General features: G+C 35.2%; 4 protein-coding genes across 5 annotated transcripts; 1 reads left to right on the forward strand and 3 right to left on the reverse strand.

The window, feature by feature from the left end:
- Positions 1-1,057: 1,057 nt before the first annotated feature.
- Positions 1,058-2,981, reverse strand: LOC128177939 (transcription intermediary factor 1-alpha-like). Its single transcript, XM_052844872.1, has one exon. It carries the CDS (start codon positions 2,948-2,950, stop codon positions 1,058-1,060), a length of 1,893 nt encoding a protein of 630 aa, XP_052700832.1. The 5' UTR covers positions 2,951-2,981.
- Positions 2,982-3,546: 565 nt separating this feature from the next.
- LOC128178025 (uncharacterized) lies at positions 3,547-23,988 on the forward strand. Of its 2 annotated transcripts, none has more exons than XM_052845016.1 (2): positions 3,547-3,617; positions 20,063-23,988. In XM_052845016.1, the coding sequence occupies exon 2, from the start codon at positions 20,064-20,066 to the stop codon at positions 21,921-21,923; it is 1,860 nt and encodes a 619-aa protein (XP_052700976.1). In that variant the 5' UTR covers positions 3,547-3,617; position 20,063; the 3' UTR covers positions 21,924-23,988. The 2 variants fall into 2 exon arrangements, with proteins under 2 accessions (XP_052700976.1, XP_052700975.1); XM_052845015.1 differs by lacking the exon at positions 3,547-3,617 and adding an exon at positions 11,956-12,037.
- Positions 6,825-8,774, reverse strand: LOC128178024 (E3 ubiquitin-protein ligase TRIM71-like). Its single transcript, XM_052845014.1, has one exon. The coding sequence runs from the start codon at positions 8,742-8,744 to the stop codon at positions 6,861-6,863; it is 1,884 nt and encodes a 627-aa protein (XP_052700974.1). The 5' UTR covers positions 8,745-8,774; the 3' UTR covers positions 6,825-6,860.
- LOC128178023 (uncharacterized) lies at positions 15,275-19,044 on the reverse strand. Its single transcript, XM_052845012.1, has 2 exons — positions 18,949-19,044; positions 15,275-17,758 (listed from the first exon to the last, which is right to left on the reverse strand). Exons 1-2 carry the CDS (start codon positions 18,953-18,955, stop codon positions 15,582-15,584), a joined length of 2,184 nt encoding a protein of 727 aa, XP_052700972.1. The 5' UTR covers positions 18,956-19,044; the 3' UTR covers positions 15,275-15,581.
- Positions 23,989-24,376: the final 388 nt, after the last annotated feature.

Consider the following 24,376-nt stretch of genomic DNA (forward strand, 5'->3'; position numbering starts at 1 on the left):
ATTTTGGTCCGGGGGTCACGATTTTTACAATTTAGAATCTTCACTATATATACAAGCTTTTGTGTTATTATTGGCATTTCTGGTGCAGTGGTTCTTGAAAAGAAGATTTTTAAAACATTTTCCTATGTATTTCTATGTCAAATTTTGAACCCCGCCTTGGGCCCCAGTTTTAATCCGAGGGTCACGATTTTTACAATTTAGAATCTTCAATATATAAACAAGCTTTTTTGTAAAAATTGGCATTTCTGGTGCAGTGGTTCTTGAGAAGAAGATTTTTAAAGACACGCGCCCTATACTCACTGTTTCGCAATTATCTCCCTTTTGAAAAGGGCTGTGCCCTTTATTTTAAAAATTTATAATACTCTTTCCATAAGGATGCTTGATACCAAATTTGGTTAAATTTTGCTCAGTGGTTTTTGAGAAGAAGTCGAAAATGTGAAAAGTTTACAGACGGACGGACGGACGACGGACAACGGGTGATCAAAAAAGCTCCCTTGAACCTTTGGTTCAGGTTATCTAAAAAGTAAAGTAAAATAATACTGATCGCATTACAGACCTGCCTTGCCACTCTTCAAAATTTTAGCTTTGGTATTCAAAAATATTTTCGCCCCTTTGCTCCTATATCCCATGCAATACCCCATGCACAGATGGACGCCATTTCATTTACCGGATGTTAGAATATTATACAAAATGTTTCTAGGCCTCTTAAAAATAGCAACGGGAATTGTCATAAATAAAATGTTTATTGCATGTTCATTGATAGGGATGTTAAAATTAAATAGTTTCCCATTTTGACCTGTTAAAATAAACCGTAAAAACGATTTCAAAAATTTTAAGCGGCTTCCATAGTAACATTTTAATAAATACTGGTTTCTGCATTAAATTCTTCTTTGATATAAAAGTTGACAATAGGTTAACAATAAGTTGTTTTTTGCCTTTGGTAAGGTAATTTAGCTTCAGTTACCCCAAGCGACCAACTGTACGTGGAATTGATAATTGATGATAAGAAAAGAATATCAAATATCATGAGATTTTTTATTCAAATCATCAGATTTATCTACCACGTGGCTTCGAAAATCTTCACAGTGCCTTTTCCGTTGGCGACAAAAAACCTTTGACTGTTTTTCTCAAACTTTATACATATTGGTGAATCAATATCAAATAGTTTTAAAAGATGTCCATCTTCCGATAGAACATGAATGTTTCCACTTTCATTGCCGTTAACAAATATAAAGCCATTGTTGTCGATAGCTATGCCATATGGACTCTTCAGGTTTTTGTGTTTGTAAGTAAACATCACTTTGTAGTTTCGGTCCGGATTCTCTTTAGTTAACATTGCATTGCCACAGTGTCCAAAAACTACGCAGCCATCACCGTCAACGGCTATGTCATCTGATATATCTTTTAACCGAGATTCAAGATGGGTAAAATCAGGGCTGAATTCCTCAATGGAATCCCTGGTGGCAATCAAATACCTGTTTTGTCTTTTTGCAATCCCACTACATTTACATGATACATCCATTGATTTCTCTATAGCTAGTGTGTTTTCCTGCAAAACTACTACTGTCTTTTTATCAGGAATTGTAACAAGTGTACGTCCATCAGATTCGAAGTATGCATCCCATGGTGCACCTGGGAGAGGTATTTCTTGTAAGATCGTTCCATCCTCGTTACATACTATGCATTTCTTTAAGGAATTATCACACAACAACAATTGGCCCTTTGGAAGAAATCCGCCGCCATATATGTTACTACCTGGAATATGGAACTCAGCAATTTTTACAAACATTGCCTGTTGAATGTCATTATAATCGATATCGCTTTCAATTGTTTTAGCACTGAATAATGTACCCAAGGAATTAAGTTTTTCAATTCCAATGCTTACTTCGGCACTAATGTCAAGTTTCATTTGAATCAAAGGTAAACTTTTGACTGCTTTCAATACGTGCTTAGCATTTAAACACTTGGTGACAAGTTCCTCTTTAGTTTGATTTTGTGCATCTGTTGATATGACATCTAACCAATGTGCAAGGTACATACTCCTTTGTTCAAGTGACCTAATTGACCCCTCCAGCTTTTGTCTTACATCCTTTGAAACCTCGGCCAACTGATTCAAATAAGTCTCCTCCAGGTTTCTCAATCCAACAACCATTTCTTCAATCATATTCTTGATTTTCTCGGAGTAAGTGTCCGTTTTGTCATCTACATCAAAAATATTCTGTTTTTCTTTTTGGATAACGTTTTCAAACTTCGATAAAATATATTTAATCTCTTGAACCAGATTCAGTTTTGTTTCATCTGAAACCTTTTCAGCAGCTTCTGAAAACGTTGAAAACTTTTCACATTGTTTGTGTTCGTTGACGATACAGAGAGAACAGCACCCTGTTTGGTGAATATTGCAAACCAGCTCAATATTTCTTTCATGTTTTTCACAACGTCCTATAAAAGTTTTCTGTGATTTTTCTATATTGTTAACAAATTCCGTTTCGTGGCTCATAACGGGGAAAATTTGATGAGACTGCAATCCTCTGTATTTTCTGTGGTTTTGTATACATTTCTCACACAGCAAGTCCTCGCATTCGACGCACCAACTCACTGCTTTAATGTCATGTTCCCCTTGCATTTCACAAGGTCCACATAAAATGTTGGTCGGAGATACTTGCTTACGTATACACGCACTTAGGAACGAATTCTCCGGGAATCGGCTCGCCCAATCTTGAGTTGGATATTGGCGCAAAATTCCGGGTGCTGGTACAAAAACGCGACACACTGGGCAGGGAAATCCAAAGGCTGGGTCAGAGTCCTGGCATGAAGACTCGATGTGGGCTGATAAACAACGATGACAAAATGTATGGGAACATGGTAAGGACCTCGGAGTCTGAAACTTGTCTAAACAAACAGGACATACCGTAAAATCGACGTTAGCATCGTAATGGCTTGATGTTGCCATTTTTCCGAGAAACTTTTCAAAGCGAAAGTAGGTCGGGTTTATATAATTATTTTTGTAATCTAGATCCCGATTTTTATTGCTGCTGTTCGGTGACTCGACACAACATTTATTCTGTTGGATGTATAAAGTAACATTTAAAAAAATATGATAAGAAATATTAGATTAAAAATATACATTTTGTCTGGCGGTCCAGAGATTTTGGCTATATACATGTATATTCACTTAATTATGTACCTGTCGGCCGATAGACAAAATATTTCTCATTTGACAAAAAAAAATCAGTACTTTTTAATTGTTCCTGAATTTTTCTTTGTTGTCACGCGATTTTAAAGCATATTCTTTATCATACATGATAAAAAGCATATAAAATAGAAATGTTTTATTTAGTTTTCAAGGTTTTTTCTTTATCATTTTTTCATGTTTATCAAAAATTATATTGTAGAGTGTTTAAAGAAAGTGAGATTTTAACATACAAAGCAAACAATCTTTGAAAATAAAATTTATATCCACGAAAAAGTGTTTGGTTTAGTATGTATTTTTAAAATACATAACAAAGAGGAGATAATCCACATTATTTTGCTGCGACATATTTTGGATTTCTCTCGCGAGTTGACAACCCCCTGTCGTATTTGGTTCCATGTACCCACACTTATGAACACGCCACCGGGTAAGTGGTATATCCTATATATAAATCGGTATTAAAAACCAACTTGTAATGACCACATTATCGAAATTTGCAAACTTTTATACATTTTTACCAGAATAACACACACCTATACTTTCGTTTTCGTTTATTTATTCAGTTAAGAGTTATCTTTCATATTACCCCTAAAGACCTAACCAGTATTAACATGTATACAAGGTCTTAAACGGTGAATCCTTTCATGTAGATAAACTTCAAAATGATATTCATTTGAAGATTATTTACCTATGTTTTCAGAGATACAATTTCCAAGTGTTATTTTATTTTGGTTATAAGTAAGATTTTGACTTTTTAAAGATTCAAATGAAGAGAGTAGTAGTATGTAGTTAAAAATGGATGCATCAAATTTGGAAATACTCAACAAATATCATTATTTTGGCTTAATATTTTTTTAATTAAAAAACATGTATATTCTTGGGATTTCTAAAGACAAACTGACTGTTCGGTATTCCTTTAGAGTGACAGACATGATTAAGATTATAATTGGTTCTTCTTTTTTTTAAAATAACGCTATTTTACACTAACAAGTTTAAGTTTTGTTTATTCACTCAGGTACAAGAGGAACATATATACAGAATAAAACTAAAAATCGTAAGATGTCTATATATACATACTCATACAATGGAAAAATAACAATCGACATATACCAGATTTAACTCATTTAACCATATTTAAGCAAGGATTTGGTATATAGGATCAGTTCATGAAAACAACTATAGTAAGGTTTGAAAAACTATTTTATTAACAGTATTTTTAAAAAATCATCTCAAAGGTCCCTGAGAGCGTAATAAGGAAGGGTTAGTGTCATACTTAAACTCTACCTTATATGCAAGTACATGTATTTCCGAGTATAACTGTTATTTCCTTATCAATTGTAATTTATAAAACAATAGAAAGATGAGTTTTATAGCTCTTTCTCCACGTACATGGAATCACAAGAAATATATCAGTTATTTTATTACAGTGTCATATATAAATGCAACAGATACTAAAGGTAGAAAGGGTTTGTCGGTCATCCATCAAAAACAAAACGTATAACAATGCCGATACAAAAGAGTTACACAAACGAAACAAATTCTTTTCAACTCGTTTAACGCTAATATCTATTTTAGTGGGTTTTATTTGGTTGTTGTTGATTTACGTCAAACCTTTTCTACGATTTAAACAAGAACTGCTAAATGTGTAATAAATAATAAGGCCAAACCGTTCTCTTTCTAATATTGGAATGCGCTCAGCACTTCTTATAGAAACTCATCGAATATTTAGCACACTCAACAACCATTACTAAGTTGTATGAGAGTTGGTGAGCCGTATGAGAGGCTTGATCATTCTCTCACCAAAGGTCGTGCTACACAAGCTTTGCGAAGCCATATTTGACACCTGCACGCGCTGTCTGAGTTAAACTATATTTAAAAACTATATTTTTATATGCAATTTTAACATCACCATGTGATTGTATACTCAGTATAGTTCCTTATAAAATACGTAGTGGTGCATTTGTAATACAATGAATCATAAATCATCATGATTACAAAAATCGAAGAAATTTCAAAGTTCATAAATAAATTATCTTCTTTCTGCTTTAAACACTCTTTTAACAAATTTTACGGGTTCATCATTTGTATACGAGGGTAACACATAAACAGTGTTTTCCTAATTATAATAAAACGTACTTGTTTTTAAATTTAATTCCCGTGTGAAACAAGATTATCTATGGTATGGATGTTTACAAATAAATCCACACCACATGCGTTGATCTGCCGTATCTATATTGCTCAACCAAACTAGCTTCAATCTTTCAACAAAATCACAAGATAAATTTATCGCTTATATTTATCTTGGAGACAGTGCCCGATAACAAATAAATTTATATATTAATTTTTATTTTTATCGGGCACGGTATCCAAATGAAATGTAAGCGATGAACTAAAATAATATTTAGTGAATTTTTACCCCTAATCGTATTCATCCGTCATTTCTTGATTAAACAACCTTATATACTTCTGCAGTGAGTTGTCAATTATCAGGGAGACGCAGTTGGGATTTTGGTGCACAATTTAGTTGAATAAATGGAACAAAAGTCATGTAAACATTTTTCCTATGTACATGTATATCTATGTTAAACTTTGAATCCCGCCTGGGCCCCAATTTTGGTCCGGGGGTCACGATATTTACAATTTAGAATCTTCACTATATATACAAGCTTTTGTGTTATTATTGGCATTTCTGGTGCAGTGGTTCTTGAGAAGAAGATTTTTAAAACATTTTCCTATGTATTTCTATGTTAAATTTTGAACCCCGCTTTGGGCCCCAGTTTTAATCCGAGGGTCACGATTTTTACAATTTAGAATCTTCACTATATATACAAGCTTTTTTGTAAAAATTGGCATTTCTGGTGCAGTGGTTCTTGAGAAGAAGATTTTTAAAGACACGCACCCTATACTCACTGTTTCGCAATTATCTCTCTTTTGAAGGGGCTGTGCCCTTTATTTTAACAATTTATAATACTCTTTCCATAAGGATGCTTTGTACCAAATTTGGTTAAATTTTGCTCAGTGGTTTTTGAGAAGAAGTCGAAAATGTGAAAAGTTTACAGACGGACGGACGGACGGACGACGGACAACGGGTGATCAGAAAAGCTCCCTTGAACCTTCGGTTCAGGTGAGCTATAAAGTAAAGTAAAATAATACTGATCGCATTACAGACCTGCCTTGCCACTCTTCAAAATTTTAGCTTTGGTATTCGAAAAATATTTTCGCCCTTTTGCTCCTATATCCCATGCAATACCCCATGCACAGATGGACGCCATTTCATATACCAGATGTTAGAATATTATACAAAATGTTTCTAGGCCTCTTTAAAATAGCAACGGGTGTCAATTGTCATAAATAAAATGTTTATTGCATGTTCATTGATAGGGATGTAAAAATTAAATAGTTTCCCATTTTGACCTGTTAAAATAAACCGTAAAAACGATTTCAAAAATTTTAAGCGGCTTCCATAGTAACATTTTAATAAATACTGGTTTCTGCATTAAATTCTTCTTTGATATAAAAGTTGACAATAGGTTAACAATAAGTTGTTTTTTGCCTTTGGTAAGGTTATTCAGCTTCAGTTACCCCAAGCGACCAACTGTACATAGAATTGATAATAAGAAAAAAGAACATCAAATATCATGAGATTTTTTATTCAAATCATCAGATTTATCTACCACGTGGCTTCGAAAATCTTCACAGTGCCTTTTTCGTTGGCGACAAAAAACTTTTGACTGTTTTTCTCAAACTTTATACATATTGGTGAATCAACATCTAATAGTTTTAAAAGTTGTCCATCTTCCGATAGAACATGAATGTTTCCACTTTCTTTGTCGTTAACAAATATAAAGCCATTGTTGTCGATAGCTAGGCCATATAGACTCTTCAGGTTTTTGTTTTTGTAAGTAAACATCACTTTGTAATTTCGGTCCGGATTCTCTTTAGTTAACATTGCATTGCCATAGTGTCCAAAAACTACGCAGCCATCACCGTCAACAGCTATGTCATCTGTGATATCTTTTAACCGAGATTCAAGATGGGTAAAATCAGGGCTGAATTCCTCAATGGAATCCCTGGTGGCAATCAAATACCTGTTTTGTCTTTTTGCAATCCCTCTACATTTACATGATACATCAATTAATTTCTCTATAGCTAGTGTGTTTTCCTGCAAAACTACTACTGTCTCTTTACCAGGAATTGTAACAAGTGTACGTCCATCAGATTCGAAGTATGCATCCCATGGTTTACCAGGAAGAGTTATTTCCTGTACGATCGATCCATCCTCATTACATACTATACATTTCTCTGTGGAATTATCACACAGCAACAACTGACCATTTGGAAGAAATCCGCCGCCATATATTTCACAACCTGGAATAGGGAACTCAGCAATTTTTACAAACATGGCCTGCTGAATGTCATTATAATCGATATCGCTTTCAATTGTTTTAGCACTGAATAATGTACCCAAGGAATTAAGTTTGCTTACTTCGGCACTAATGTCCAGGTTCATTTGAATCAAAGGTAAACGATTGACTGCTTTCAATACTTGTTTAGCATTCAAACACTTTGTGACAAGTTCCTCTTTAGTTTGAGTAGGTGCATCTGTTGATATGACATCTAACCAATGTGCAAGGTACATCTTCCTTTGTTCAAGTGACCTAATTGACCCCTCCAGCTTTTGTCTTGCATCCTTCGAAACCTCGGCCAATTGATTCAAATATGTCTCCTCCAGGTTTCTCAATCCAACAACCATTTCTTCAATCATATTCTTGATTTTCTCGGAGTAAGTGTCCGTTTTGTCATCTACATCAGAAATATTCTGTTTTTCTTTTTGGATAATTATCTCAACCTTCGACAAAATATGTTTAATGCCTTGAACAAGTCTCAATTTTGTTTCATCTGAACCCTTTTCAGCAGCTTCTGAAAATGTTGAAAACGTTTCACATTGTCTGTGTTCGTTGACGATACAGAGAGAACAGCACGCTACTTGATGAATATCGCAAACTAGCTCAATATTTCTCTCTTCATGTTTTTCACAACGCCCTATAAAAGTTTCCCGCGATTTTTCTAAAGATTTAACTAATTCTGTTCCAAAGTTTGCCATTGGTAATATCTGGTGAGCCTGCAATGATTTGAACATTTTGTGCCTTTGAACACATTTCTCACAAATTGAGTCTTCGCATTCTACACACCAACTATCTGCTCTAACACCATGTTTATCCAGTATTTCACAAGGTTCACAGGAAATGTTACTCGGTGATATTTGCTTACGTATACAGGAACTTAGGAAAGAGTTCTCCGGGAATCGGCTTGCCCAACCTTGAGTTGGATATTGGCGAACAATTCCGGGTGCTGGTACAAACTCACGACACACTGGACATGGAAATCCAAAGGCTGGGTCAGAGTCCTGGCATGAAGACTCGATGTGGGCTGATAAACAACGATGACAAAACGTATGGGAACATGGCAAGGACCTCGGAGTCTGAAACTTGTCTAAACAAACAGGACATACCGTAAAATCAACGTTAGCGTCGTAATGGCTTGCTGTTGCCATTTTTCCGAGAAACTTTTCAAAACGAAAGTAGGTCGGGTTTATATAATTATTTTTGTAATCTAGATCCCGATTTTTATTGCTGCTGTTCAGTGACTCGACACACCAATATGTATAAAGTAACATTTAAACAAGAGGCCCATGGGCCACATCGCTCACCTGAGGAACAATAGGTATGATAAAGTCAGCTTAATGGAGTCATAATACAAACAATCTGGACAATGTACAATAATACATGTAGATCCTGTATAAATAAAATCCATTTTTCCCCCTTGGAACTCGGATAGCCCTGATTGCTGCCAATATTTACAAGAGCAGACTTTAATCACCGCTCCTGCACATATATAGGGACTCAACGTTACGCAGGCAGGGATGACCGCACACCTACGCAACTCAACAGGTACCAACGTTAACGCAAGCAGAGATAACGCAAGCAGGGATGACCGCACACTTGCGCTAGAAAGGCCAGAACACCAGAATGGATGACCATACACTAGTGCTCCGCCGCAACCACCACCAAGACAAGCAGGTATGACCGCACACTTGTATTAATGCGATACAGGGCAGGAAGGACCGCACACTCTGTATAGTAGGTTAGAAAAACACGAAGATTAGATAGAGCAGAGATGTCCACACCCTCAATCTCTCCGTACCTGTTCAAGTTTAACCCCAAACAGTCGCTCATTGCAAGGCAATATACACTGTCCCTATATATGTGCCGGCCTAAAATAATTCATAGTATCTAAAAATTGGAAATCAAAAATAAACAAACTAATCCGGCCTAACCCAAAACTACTTATGCAGAACAACTTATATACATTGAATATTTATTATTGTATAAAAATAATCATCACAATAATTGGTTAACAGTGGATGCATTAATTAAAATAATCAAGAATCAATAAATCAAGGGCAATAACTCAAAACAGTAATACAAAAAGATTCTAATGAAAAAATAGCTGCCTGCTTCAATTTTATAGCCATATCACATGTTGAGTATTGCAGTTCTCAAAAAGATCCTTTACAATTGTTTATATATGGGATATTTAGCTACATCAAACTCTGAACCTTCTTGTGAGGCCAAAGAATTGTCCTGGAGCCAAAGTCTTAACAATTATAAAGAATCATCTTGCTGATTAGTTTCTGAGAAGAAGATTTTTAAAGATTTACTCTATATATATTCCTATGTAAAACTTTAACACCCCCCCCCCATGTGGCCTCACCCTACCCCCAAGGGTCATGATTTTCACAACTTTGAATCTACACTACCCTGAGGATACTTCCCACAAGTTTCAGCTTTCCTGGCTGATTAGTTTCTGAGAAGAAGATTTTTAAATATTTACTCTATATATTCCTATGTAAAACTTCGACCCCCCCCCCATTGTGCCCCACCCTACCCCCAGGGATCATAATTTTCACAACTTTGAATCTACACTACCTGAGGATGCTTCCACACAAGTTTCAGCTTTCCTGGCTGATTAATTTCTGAGAAGAAGATTTTTAAAGATTTACTCTATATATTCCTATGTAAAATTTTAACACAACACCCCCAAATGTGGCCTCACCCTACCCCCAGGGATCATGATTTTCACAACTTTGAATCTACACTACCTGAGGATGCTTCCACACAAGTTTCAGCATTCCTGGCTGATTAGTTTCTGAGAAGAAGAGTTTTAAAGATTTACTCTATATATTCCTATGTAAAACTTTGACCCCCCATTGTGGCCCCACCCTACCCCCGGGGGTCATGATTTTCACAACTTTGAATCTACACTACCTGAGGATGCTTCCACACAAGTTTCAGCTTTCCTGGCTGTTTCGTTTCTGAGAAGAAGATTTTTAAAGATTTACTCTATATATGCCTATGTAAAACTTCGACTCCCCATTGTGGCCACACCCTACCCCCGGCTCATGAATTTCACAACTTTGAATCTACACTACCTGAGGATGCTTAGACACAAGTTTCAGCTTTCCTGGCTGTTTAGTTTCTGAGAAGAAGATTTTTAAAGATTTACTCTATATATTCCTATGTAAAACTTCGACCCCCCATTGTGGCCCCACCCTACCCCCGGGGGTCATGAATTTCACAACTTTGAATCTACACTACCTGAGGATGCATCCACACAAGTTTCAGCTTTCCTGGCTGATTAATTTCTGAGAAGAAGATTTTTAAAGATTTACTCTATATATTCCTATGTAAAACTTCGACCCCCCCATTGTGGCCCCACCCTACCCCCGGGGGTCATGAATTTCACAACTTTGAATCTACACTACCTGAGGATGCTTCCACACAAGTTTCAGCTTTCCTGGCTGTTTAGTTTCTGAGAAGAAGATTTTTAAAGATTTACTCTATATATTCCTATGTAAAACTTCGACCCCCCCATTGTGGCCCCACCCTACCCCCGGGGGTCATGAATTTCACAACTTTGAATCTACACTACCTGAGGATGCTTCCACACAAGTTTCAGCTTTCCTGGCTTTCTGGTTCTTGAGAAGAAGATTTTTGAAAATTTCTCGAAATTTTTCATTAATTTTTAATTATCTCCCCTTGAAAACGGGTATGGCCCTTAATTTTCACAACTTTGAATCCCCTTTGCCTAAGGATGATTTGTGCTAAGTTTGGTTGAAATTGGCCTGGTAGTTCTTGAGAAGATGTTGAAAATGTGAAAAGTTTACGGACAGACGGACGGACAGACGGACGGACAGACGGACGACAGACAAAATGTGATCAGAATAGCTCACTTGAGCTTTCAGCTCAGGTGAGCTAAAAAGATATGATAAGAAATATTAGATTAAAAATATACATTTCCTAAATTTTGTCTGGCGGTCTAGAGATTTTGGCTATATACATGTTTATTCACTTAATTATGTACCTGTCAGCCGACAGACAAAATATTTCTCATTTGACTGAAAAAAAAATCAGTCCGGAATTTTTCTTTGTTGTCATGCGATTTTAAAGCATATTCTGTATCATACATGCATATAAAGCATATAAAATAGAAATGTTTCATTTAGTTTTCAAGTTTTTTTCTTTATCATTTTTTCATGTTTATCAAAAATTATACTGTATGGTGTTTAACGAAAGTAACGTTTTAACATACAAAGCAAACAATCTTTGAAAATAAAATTTATAACCACGAAAGAGTGTTTGGTTTAGTATGTATTTTTAAAATAAATAACAAAGAGGAGATAATCCACATTAATTTTGCTTCGATATATTTTAGATTTCTCTCGCGAGTTGACAACCCTCTGTTGCATTTGGTTCCATGTACCCAAACTTATGAACACGCCACCGGGTAAGTGGTACATCCTGTATATAAATCGGTATTAAAAACCAACTTGTAATGACCACATTATCGGAATTTGCAAACTTTTATACATTTTTACCAGAATAACACACACCTATACTTTCGTTTTCGTTTATTTTTTCAGTTAAGAGTTATCGTTCATATTACCCCTAAAGACCTAACCAGTATTAACATGTATACAAGGTCTTAAACGGTGAATCCTTTCATGTAGATAAACTTCAAAATGATATTCATTTGAAGATTATTTACCTATGTTTTCAGAGATACGATTTCCAAGTGTTATTTTATTTTGGTTATAAGTAAGATTTTGACTTTTTAAAGATTCAAATGAAGAGAGTAGTAGTATGTAGTTAAAAATGGATGCATTAAATTTGGAAATACTCAACAAATATCATTATTTTGGCTTAATATTTTTTTAATTAAAAAAACATGTATATTCTTGGGATTTCTAAAGACAAACTGACTGTTCGGTATTCCTTTAGAGTGACAGACATGATTAAGATTATAATTGGTTCTTTTTTTTTAAATAACGCTATTTTACACTAACAAATTACACTAACAAGTTTAAGTTCTGTTTATTCACTCAGGTACAAGAGGAACATATACACAGAATAAAACTAAAAATCGTACATGTAAGAGGTCTATATATACATACTCTACAATGAAAAAATAAAAATCGACATATACCAGGTTTAACCCATTTAACCATATTTAAGCAAGGCTTTGGTATATAGGATCAGTTCATGAAAACAATTATAGTAAGGTTTGGAAAACTATTTTATTAACTGAGTATTTTTTAAAAATCATCTCAAAGATCCCTGACAGCGTAATAAGGAAGGGTTAGTGTCGTACTTAACTCTACGTTATATGTATGTACATGTATTTCCGAATTTAACTGTTATTTCCTTATCAATTGTAATTTATAAAACAATAGAAAGATGAGTTGTATAGCTCTTTCTCCACGTACATGGAATCACAGGAAATATATCAGTTATTTTATTACAGTGTCATATATAAATGCAACAGATACTAAAGGTAGAAAGGGTTTGTCGGTCATCCATTAAAAACAAAACGTATAACGATGCCGATACAAAAGAGTTACACAAATGAAACAAATTTCAACTCGTTTAACGCTAATATCTATTTTAGTGGGTGGTTTTTTGGTTGTTGTTGATTTACGTTGATTTACGTCAAAACTTTCGTACGATTTAAACAAGAACTGCTAAATTATAAATAATAAGGTCAACTCGTTTTCTTTCTAATATTGGAATGCGCTCAGCACTTCTTATAGAAACTCATCGAATATTTAGCACACTCAACAATCATTACTAAGTTTGCGAGATATCCGATGAGCTGTATGAGAGACTTGATCATTCTCTCACCAAAGGTCGTGCTACAAAAGCTTCGCGAAGCTTGTGTAGCACGACCTTTGGTGAGAGAATGAGACTTGATGCCATTATAACAATTTTACAACTTCGCTCATCATTTTAATTTTAAAAACGACCAAAATTATATATATATAATATATATCTATAGAGCGATTGGCGGCATTGCCAACACCTTCATAAGGACTGAGATTAAAAAATGTAGTTTAATATGTATATACTTTCTTTAGTATTGTTAGTTACAGTGCTTGATTGTTTTCTTTGTTTTTTCATGTAATCTATTTCCTTTGTCTTGAAGTAGGGACTGGTTGTCCCGAAAATTTGACAATATCAATTTATTGTGTTGTTAGCCATTGTTAGCGCATGATATATATATATATATTAGGGATGTCAACGAGTACCCGATTAACCGGGTACTCGATCGAACGTCCGAGTATCGAATACTAAAATCGGTACTCGGATGTATATTTTTTAATATTTCTAAGTTTATTTAAAGCTGCTTGGTCCGATTTTTGTGTAATTACAGTATCAAAATTTTTTCCATACAAATCATTTATCTTAGAAAGTTATGGACTTTCTCCTATTTACACCAGCAGAATCAGTCTCCTTTCAAAGTTAGAAATATTCAAAGTAAATAAAAATAATTTCTCTTTGGGAAAACGAAAAAACAAACCAAAATGCATCATGTGAATGTTTAGAAAAGGAAACCGCTTGGTTTCGTCCCCCGAATGATTGGGGTTATTCAACCCACATGCTTTGCATCGATTGTAAAGAAAGCAGACTTTGGAAATATTAGCGAACAAAACGTACACATGTTTATTTGTAATTTGTTTGATCATTTTGACCTTTATTTAAAGCGATGTCAAAGTCGTAATACAACCATACCCGTCTCGTCGTCAGGGGTGAAATTTAACATGAGGCGAAATAACGCGGTACCTTTCAATGTCGTTTGTTTTGTTAGCAAATTTTGTACGTATTTTTCTTCATTGAAATTTGGCATAATTGACGGGTAAAACTACTACAATGTCTATTATTATACATATACTAAGCATAGCCATCGTTTAAAAGCGTGCGTAAAATTTGATATAAAATCGGACCAAGCAGCTTAAATAATGCATTAAAACATCGGTATTAAAACTTAAAATGTCCATTGCACGTGTACATACAGTAATTAGGATTTCCTACGCCTCTAAATATGCTAAATTACCGTTTTAGCCTGTGGCAGTGTTTATATAGTAATTATCGTGACCAAGAACCTTTTACCTAGCTTTTCTCACCTTTGGCTGTCTTCTACCCTTATTTTTGGCTAACTTTGATGATTTGTTTTCACTAAACATCGTTTATAAAGTCTATTATATAAATTAGATAGCACACAGTAATTAAACAAACCTAAAATGCTGCCAGCGACTTCGAAGGTCCGGAAATATTTCAAAAGAACTGAAGATTCAAAAAACGTAAAATGTCAGCTGTGCGAAATAAACTTATCGTATACGAGGGGAACGACAAACATGTTAAATCACATTCGTCTTAAACATAAGGAGGATTTTGACCGGCCAGAAACTCCAGAAAAACAACCGACTTTATGGAATTTTGTCAATTCTCCAAGAAGCCGTAAATTCTCGGGAAAAGAGACAGATGATATATTACACGTGGGATTGTTGATTTTAATCATGTGTTTTAATACATGCCGTTACAATACTGATGTCCATCGTCGCATCAAACTACAACCTACCGTCCCGTAATACTATAAAATCTAGGATCGAAACTTTCATTAGATCATGTGGTTTAAGTTCTACAAAAGTGACCATGGTTTTACAGTTATCAATGTACTTGTTCATATTTATTTACACTTTTACCGAGTACCCGGGTAATCGATCGGAAAAACGTCCGAGTAACCGAGTACTAAAAATTGACCGATTTGACATCCCTAAAATATATATATATATATATAAAGATATGGAATGACTGATGCACAGTCAAATAAGCCGATTACAATCAGAACTATTTGCTGATCACTGTCGTATAACTACAAACTTGTATAATTTTGTTTTCTATTTTTGCCTATGGTTTTGCACGATTTAACCCCGTCTCAAACAAAGGCTAGAACCGTCAAAATGATAAAAAATTATAGGATGCTCGGAAAAAACTTACACTGGTATCAAAGATCGAAGCATCTGAGCAATATAGAACAAAACTGAAGTTCTGGTATACCACTCTGGTCGGTCAGAGTTGTGTACACTTTCAGTCGATCTTCTTTTGTGGATATGGGCTAAACAGTAACACCGCAACGCTTCTTCGTAGTTTCCCAACTTCACGAAAGCAACACCAAGCATGATGTAGGCCAGATATTGTTTTCCTTTCGTTGTTCTCTGCAGAATGTCTTTCAGCATTACTGACACAATTCCTACCATTTCTAGGTTGCCCATGTTAGTGTAACACAGAACTTTTAAAAATCCTGAGTACAGTTCAGGTGGAATGGTAAGAATTGATCCTGTGTTTCTCATCATAACTACCTCGAGTGCGATCTCCATTGGAATAAGAGGCATTGACTGATAGACTGCGAAGTCGTATGAAGCCGCTGACGCCACCTTTTCCATGATACTCAATCCCTGTCCACAGAAGGAATGAGGGTACTGTTGATCAAACCTAACAAAACCTTCACATATAGGTATATGTATACAGCCACGGTCCTCTCCCAGTTTTTCATCATATTTCTTGATGTAATCAAGAGCCGAGTCAAACCTCCCTATGCAATAGTAGGCAGTTGCAAGCGTGAGATTCCCTTTGCTGATATCCGAAAAACGAACAAGATGCAAGTAACAAAATGCTTTACGAATGTATGCGTACCTACTTCTTGGTGTGTTTTTCGTCAGTGAAATGTTGAGATATATGAGCGCGAGCTGATATAAAGTATGGAATCGACGTAATCGCAGTATATCAAGATCTAAAGTTTCCAAATTTCTTTGAGTTTCCCGTGTTAGAGATTTCTTAAGTTCTAATTCAAGTACCTGTACTGAAGGTGATGCTGGGGTTTTGGCAATTATTTCGCTGACTAAGGCTGCGTCTATATTTGCTTCTCCATATACTGTGTCTTCATCCCTTCTTGAAGATTTCAACATTTTGAAGTCCTCCTCCGGGTTTGAGATAGGGAATGAATTAGGTGTTATCAGCCGTCTTGCATTTTGTAAGTTTACCTTCAAGTAAACTAAGGAGTGGCATTGCAACAGGCATCTCCAACCTTCGCTGTGTAATTCATAAAGCTTGCTGCTAATACGATCAAGTTGCCATTCTTGTACCTTACCCATGAACATGTTGTTTTGCCTGATGAAATAATTTGGGCAAAATCCATTCCTAGTCCATTCAATCAATCTTCGAAAACAAATTTCAACGCAAAAAATCAAACGTTCTGGTTTCCAGTACTCAGACGGCGTTTCTTCAATTGTCCAAAATACTGCTGTTTTTAGAAAATATGAACATATACAGTCTTTCACTATCTGATCTTGTGAAAATACCTCTTGATTCAAAAGCTTGAAAATGCCATACGTCAAGAACTGTGTGTTGTTGAAGGAGTAAACCAGATGTTTCTCTGCTACAGAAAAAGACATCCTCCATTGAAGAGGATCCCCTATCCAAGTTGAGTTTCCCAAATCATCCGAAGAAAAATCACTATGTAGTTTCTTGGATCCAATCGCCATTAAATGGCAGCCGATATTTTTAATTTTTCTGACTAGTTTCTGCGATGGCCATCCGTGTTGTCTTTTCCTTTCAATCCATTCGTTGGCGCATGCAGGCCAATCTTTGTATTCCAGACAAAATGCCCTATCATGATCTCCATGCTCTGTTCTGTCCAACACACAGGGTCCGTGAAGAACACCGGTGGGATTTAACCTCTGGTGCCATTTTACATATAGTTCACTAGATAAGAAGTTAACCCCAGATACCCTTTTGGTAGATTCTTGAATTTGTTGCAAAGGCGCAGAAGGAGTCAACACAGCAAGTTTTACATACCCAGGTGGGTCATCAGGAGACAATACCAGTCGCACGACTGCCACGTACACGTTGACATTCTTTGGAGTTTCTGCTACAACTTTGATCAGTTTATTAACATACATTATGTCTACATCCGTTCCTCTAATGCGGAATCCTTCCGCACACCCGCCAGATCTGATAACTTCCGTTTGGGCATTGCAGTATTCGACTAAATCCATAACATCCATGACGTGTCGCCGTATTTTTTGCACATCTGGATCCCCGACTGCATTCACTAAATTGTCCGCAATCAAAAAGGACAGATGAGGATCGTCTAGCCACTTTGAACAGTGTTCTAATTTTAAAAATGAAGATACGTATTTAAATCAACAGTAAACTTGGATTTCTGATCACTCATGAATACAAATACCAAGATCTGTATTAACAATTATGAATAGCAATTCGTATACATTAGAGATCAATAATAAATCAACAGAGGCGGATCCAGCAATTTGAGAAAGGGGGGTCCAATCGATTAACATCAAAACGTGTAAAATCTAGCGCTGGTTAAGGTGGTATGGGACACCTTTCGATTATATATTGTTGATAGATTCGATAGAAGTAAATGATAAACAAATTACTTTCACCTGTTTTTCAAATTTTACAAAAAATTGACCAAAAAGTCTCATTTTATTGTTTATTTCGATAGAAAGTAGGTAATAACAAGCAGGTGTCCCATACTACTTTAACCTTTTATTCGTCAAAAGATCGACCACTGAGAGACCAGATAGCTCCATATATGTAAAGGTTACTTTAGCACATGTATCTACAACTACTTAGAGTTCTGGCCGTCGGGTTAGTCTGTTTTAAATCTTTTAATATAGCTTTTGTTTTGATCGATCAAGATATAATCTATGCAAAGGCAACGCAACTGAAATTTAGTTAGCTAAAAAATACATTTGAAAGAAGTTTTTATGAGTAAAACGATAGGGTGTACTCATACGTGACTTCATTTTACTTGATTGCTTAGGTTTCTGGCTTGTCAATTCAAAACTTTATGAACTACAATCGATTCTATTAAGAAAATCAAGAAGAAAATACCTAGTGGATATTAATAAAAATCTCTGTAACAGTATTTAGCGATAATGTTTTATGTAATTTTTTTTTATTTTCCACATTCTTACTTGAAGAAATCAACATTTGGATGCTGAAGAAGAAAGTTTTATTTTTTCTATAAAACACCTCCTACAAAATAAATTTTGTTTATAAAACTACGGTTCGTTGTACGAAATTTTAAATAAGCTATTTCCAAAATCGCATAGATTAAATATTTTTATGTTAGATAATTATAGTATTTAGTCTATAGTATAGATTAAAGATGAAAAAATTGCTTCTCAATGAGCATTTTAAGTTTTAAAAATCATGTCCTAGAGATAGTGGGTTTCAAACCCCTTAATCCCCCCCCCCCCCTTCCAGCTATGGATCCGCCAATGTATCAACCTGCTAAGGAAAATATTGTAGAGATTAGTTTGAAAACGTATTTACCTGTCATCACTTTCTGTTCGTTGAGAATTTCGTTGGTAGCCAGATGTGTCTCGACGTTTTTGTAAAAAATAGGGTAATGCAATACTCATATACGTCGTCATACAGGGAAATAATACAATCTACAGAGCCTGTCCCGGAAATATCTTATATAAGACTAATTAGGCTGTCCTATAACATATAGTGTAATTCTAAAATCACGAACTACAATGAATTCGTCATTAATACTGTATGTACTGACGGTGGTAGTGTGTGTGGGGGGTGGGGGATGCCCTATATATATCCCATAATTACCTCAACTAAACTATAAAATATTTTAGCTCTATGTGTTTAAAAAATCCATTTATGTATATATAATACAAATTTAGCTTTTTTAAAGAGCTTAACGTATTTAGAGCAAACTCTAATTAGCAATATGTTATCCAGGAAAATTAACCTCTTTTTTCTATACATTTTATAAATGTCCCCTTCCTCTACAATACACGTGGAACTTTTTTATATATGCCGTAAACGTGCGTGCCTAAAATTGTTGTTTAGTTGAGATCGAGTAGTAGTAGATATAGCAGGGGAAAAGAGATCTTGGGAAGGGTTCATATCATTTCAATAAAATCAAAGTTAATACCACATTAGCATCTTGTTTTCTTGATATTGGTTTAACAATTTGTACATGTAATATGCAATTTTTTTTTACTGACATTGGCCATACCGTATCAAATTTTCACTTTTTTTGCATTTCCATAAACAATGCAAAAAGAAAAAAAATTCCATAGATATTATAGAATATTGCTTTCAACTAGCTGTATCGATAAATTAAAGCCTTTTTTCATTTATAGCAAATTTTATTCTTTTTTCGTTTTCTCACTTTTTAAGATTTGAAATCTACGAAAATTATTAAGTCGTACTGAAAAAAGATCATCAGAAAATTACCTCCCTAGCACCAAACAGTATTTCAACCAATGAAATAAATGTAAATTTTCACATCATGTGTTTTCTAAAAATCACAAAGAAGAGGAAGTGCACAACCCGGGACTGTATATTATTTCAACTCTTTATAGTCTTTATACAGTCTTCCAAGGAAGACCGTAATCATCTTATTTTTTATTTATCTTTTTTTCAGGATGAATGCCCTTCTAAATGGTGCAGTATTTGAGGAATTCCGACGGCATATTTTACCATCCTCGGAGGAAACGTTACATTTTTCACAAGAAAACAAGTCACAGTTAACTTTTCCTTCAGATGTCATCGATCCAGACAACGTGGTAAGAACTCAAAAGTTCTTCAAACGAGCAGATTCTCTTCACGAGACAAAACTCCTTCGTGTATTCGATAAACTGGATCAGGTGAATCGAGTAGACCCTAAAGATCCAAAGACAGCGGAAGTGGCGAATGCGGTGGTGACTTTTGTGGAGCGGATCATTAAGAAAATTGGAGAAATCGACCCGCGATTCACCTCAACTCTCTTACGCGGTGGAAGCTTTTTCGATGACGTAAAGGTGGGAAAACCTGACGAATTTGATTTCACCGCTAAGGTAGAGAGGCTTTGTTCTGCATGCGACGCACTTGAGTCACGGTATTCGAAACGCAAGAAAGGATTTGTATACCTGGTGGTCAAAGATGTCGGGTTCATCCAGGATTTCACGGAGTTCGTTACTATGGCAGAAGAGGATGGAGTATTGAATGAAGGAGAACAGATCTTGTCCCTGCGAAAAATTGAAAATCATTTCAGTGAGCTGGTAGATAAAGCACTTCATTCCATTGATGTCCCAAAAGCTTTGTCCCCAGCAGGTGTAGAAAAAGGTCTCTTCTGGCATTCTGTTCACAACGGTCCGTGCGCTACGATTAATGCTACTTACCGTTCAACGTCGTGGGAAGAACTAGGTCTGGATATTGATATTGCTCCAACGTTTGATTTACCAAAACCTTTATACACGCCACCTGTCCTAGAGCTTAGAACTTGGAATAACATGTCTGATTCTAAAAACGAGTTGATGTCAAAGTTAACTGAGATGCTTCACTTCAAGCTCAAAATTATGGTTATTCCGTTTGCCTTTGATAAGATACTTGAAACGCAGAACACGGACATAAAGACATGGTCCTACAGATATAGCGAGACATGGCGAGTGTCTTTTAATTCGCTTGAACAATTCGTCTTTTCACAGTACGACTTTGAATCAGTGGAAAAACAACTTTACAGAGTGTTGAAGATTCTGAAAGAGACATTTATCCAGAAAACAGAGGATCTAGAATCAAGAGCGGGAACATACGATATGAAGCTTGATGAACCACCCAGCACGACCTTGACCTCGGTCACGGCGGTGCCACTCGGGGTGGTGCCTGCCTTCACAGTAGAACCACTTGCAGGATGGCGCCAGGAGTTGGGCGATGACTCGAGCGATGATTCTGACGACGAGGCGTCATCGAATTCGTCATCCGGTCGTGGGATTAAGTACGAGGTTCTCTATGATCGATCGTCTTTATCGTCTAACTCCGATGTGGATGACCATAAACCTTCAACCGAAACTGGAGAAAGACCTAGTGGAACTGTTGCTTCCTCTGAGAGTGTTTATACGGAGCTAGATTTAAAGCATAAATCTGTAACGCAGAATCCTACATCAGATGGTGACAACCTGAACTCTACACAAAACTGCCGTAGCTCAAAACCACTGATTAAAACCTATTATCTAAAAATGATATTTTTCTTCATGAGGTTTATGCATACAGACAACGAGATATGGACACGTGAGAACGAGATATGGACACGTGAGAACGAGATATGGACACGTGAGAACTTGCCAGCATTGGTGGTATTTGTGCTGAAAGCTCTTTTCTTCGTCTACTCATCGAATCAGAAAGCATTCAACAATTTCTGGTTTCAAGACATCATCGACCTCCCAGCCAGACCTTCTGTGAGTTTGGAAATCCTACAGTCACTGGAGGATATTGTGGATGAACTAGAAAGAAGAATGCATGATGTTTAAAGACGTACCTTTATGTAAAATTTATGTAGTAAAGCCAACATAAGCCCCTATAAATCACTTATTTTAATAGAAAAATTTTGTACTAATCACATTATATGGATAACTTTATTTGATTGACGACAAATTATGTGCTAATCATAAAAAGGGAGTTTTGGCCAAATATAGTTTGCACTTTAGAAAATTCAAAGTGAAACAGAAATTCTACAGTTGTCTAAATTGAATGACAGGATGCCGTTTTATCAGGGCACTGAAGACCTTGGATCGACTACATCATCAATTACGTCATTTTAAAGCCAATGTTGACTTCAAATGATTGTCTTTTAAATGTTTTGTATTCACATAACACATCGTTTTTAAAGGCATAAATGTGAATATATTTCTGGTAGGAACAAGGTACAGTAAATAAAAATTGGATAACAAATGCTGTCAAACAAGGGTCTGTTCTTTCAAATTCATCCTAAGGGACATTACTAATGGTAAGTTTAGAACAAAACTTCTAAGGTTTAAATTGAATGACTTACATGTATAAGAATTATTGAAATCAGGAAATAGTTTCTCAGTATATTTTTTGTTTAAAAAGGAGTTTTGTTGTCTGCAGATTTTATACTAGTTTTGATCTGTCGAAAGCTAAACAATATAACTTGAGAAAAAAGAAATAGATGTTCATGTAAATTACACACAAATTGATTAACAGTTCATTGTGTTCGATGCAGGTTATTAACAATATATTGAACAATTCTTTGATTTAAAAAATGGCATTTTAATATGTATATCGCTTTGAATCGCATGCCAAACTTCGAAAATTATCTCTTATAAGATAATTGTTTCATTTTATGCACCTTCTATCAACAAAGACATTTTTCTCCTTTTTGATACTCCCCCACCAAGTACATAATTTTCTTGACCAATTGCATGAAAATGACGCTTTATTTTTATAGAATATCGTTATTATAGATATAATGTAGATCATAAAGTTAAAAAGACGAAGCAATTCATTAAGTTAACAATCTCACAGTATCTAACAGTATCAAGCGATTTGAAACCTTTAAATGTAGAATTACCCATCGCTTTTGGTTTAAACGCAAACTTGCTTGTGACTTGATGCTACCCATGTGGTAAAATCCATGCAGGGACCTCGCCAAAAAAAGAATTCTACATAATGCTGTGCACTTCGGTGATGCAGTTTTATACATATGAGTTGCTTCCCTTTCCACATTGACACTGGTAGATTCTATTACGGCCTACTCAATGATTTAACCATTTTAATAATATGCATTTCTATGTCTTTTCAATTCTAAACTATTACACAGACAGTATAGTTATGTTTATACCATAAAACATGTTCAAGTCTCTCTCTCTCTCTCTCTCTCTCTCTCTCTCTCTCTCTCTCTCTCTCTCTCTCTCTCTCTCTCCGTGGTACACAAAAATACCGATTTTTTAGATCATGTTAATTTCGCAGGTCCACGGGTTAAATTACCATAATTAATATCGCCTGATATTACACTTCTGATAGATCTGAAAAAATTCTTTGATTTTGTTTTTAAAAGTCATAAATCACAATTCAAATGTACAAAGAATTTTTATTTTTAAAATTTTATTCCTGGGGCCATCTTGAACATTTTTTAAAATAATTCCGGTCGTTAATTTTTAAAACTTTCGTACCCCCGGGTGGTCTTGTACACCTTTGATATTTTTCTTATCTATCACACTTGAAAACAATCGGCCGTACACCCATTAATTGGATATATGTCGGTAGTGAAATAGATAAGTAATCTCTAATGAGTATCAAACATTCTTGTTTGTTCAGCGATCTGAATCTAATTTTTGTATAATACCACTCAAATTTTAATTTAAACTATTTTAGAGTGATGTATGTAGCATACCAGAGAGAGACTGAGAGGGTTTTATTATTTTGCTTCTGAAGTTCTGTAGCTCTCAATATATGAAATTGTAATTGCAATAAATTCGTTATCTTATTGAAATTCTTCAATTTTCATGACACAATTTGTTAACATTGTTGCATTTGTCTTCAGTTTGAAAAACACAATCTAGAAAAAAATCTGATATTTACCCTTCGTAAAAATAATATGCAAGAATACACCCAATAAAACAATAATTATTTAAGATATGTTTAAAATTTTCTTTAAATACTATAAGCGGTATACTTTTTCATGTCAATATCGTGTCAAAAAGCTGTGAATCGCTTGAGAATCTGTTATTATAGTCGACATGCGAAAGCGTTAAAATCTTCCGAACAATGGATGAAAGGTAGATATTTCAATTAAGCAATTAAGATTAACTGTCCGTGTCACCGTAACAAAACACACGGTGAAATTTTTTTCATGAGAAAACTCCAGACTTTTCACGGCGAGTTTTATCGCTATAAAAACAAACGGCGCTTCGGTGTTTTGCTGTGAATAGAAATCTTTTGTTATCAAAGTAATTCGAAAGAT

The sequence above is a fragment of the Crassostrea angulata genome, chromosome 3 (genome assembly GCF_025612915.1).
Source record: "Crassostrea angulata isolate pt1a10 chromosome 3, ASM2561291v2, whole genome shotgun sequence".
NCBI classification, from domain to species: domain Eukaryota; kingdom Metazoa; phylum Mollusca; class Bivalvia; order Ostreida; family Ostreidae; genus Magallana; species Magallana angulata.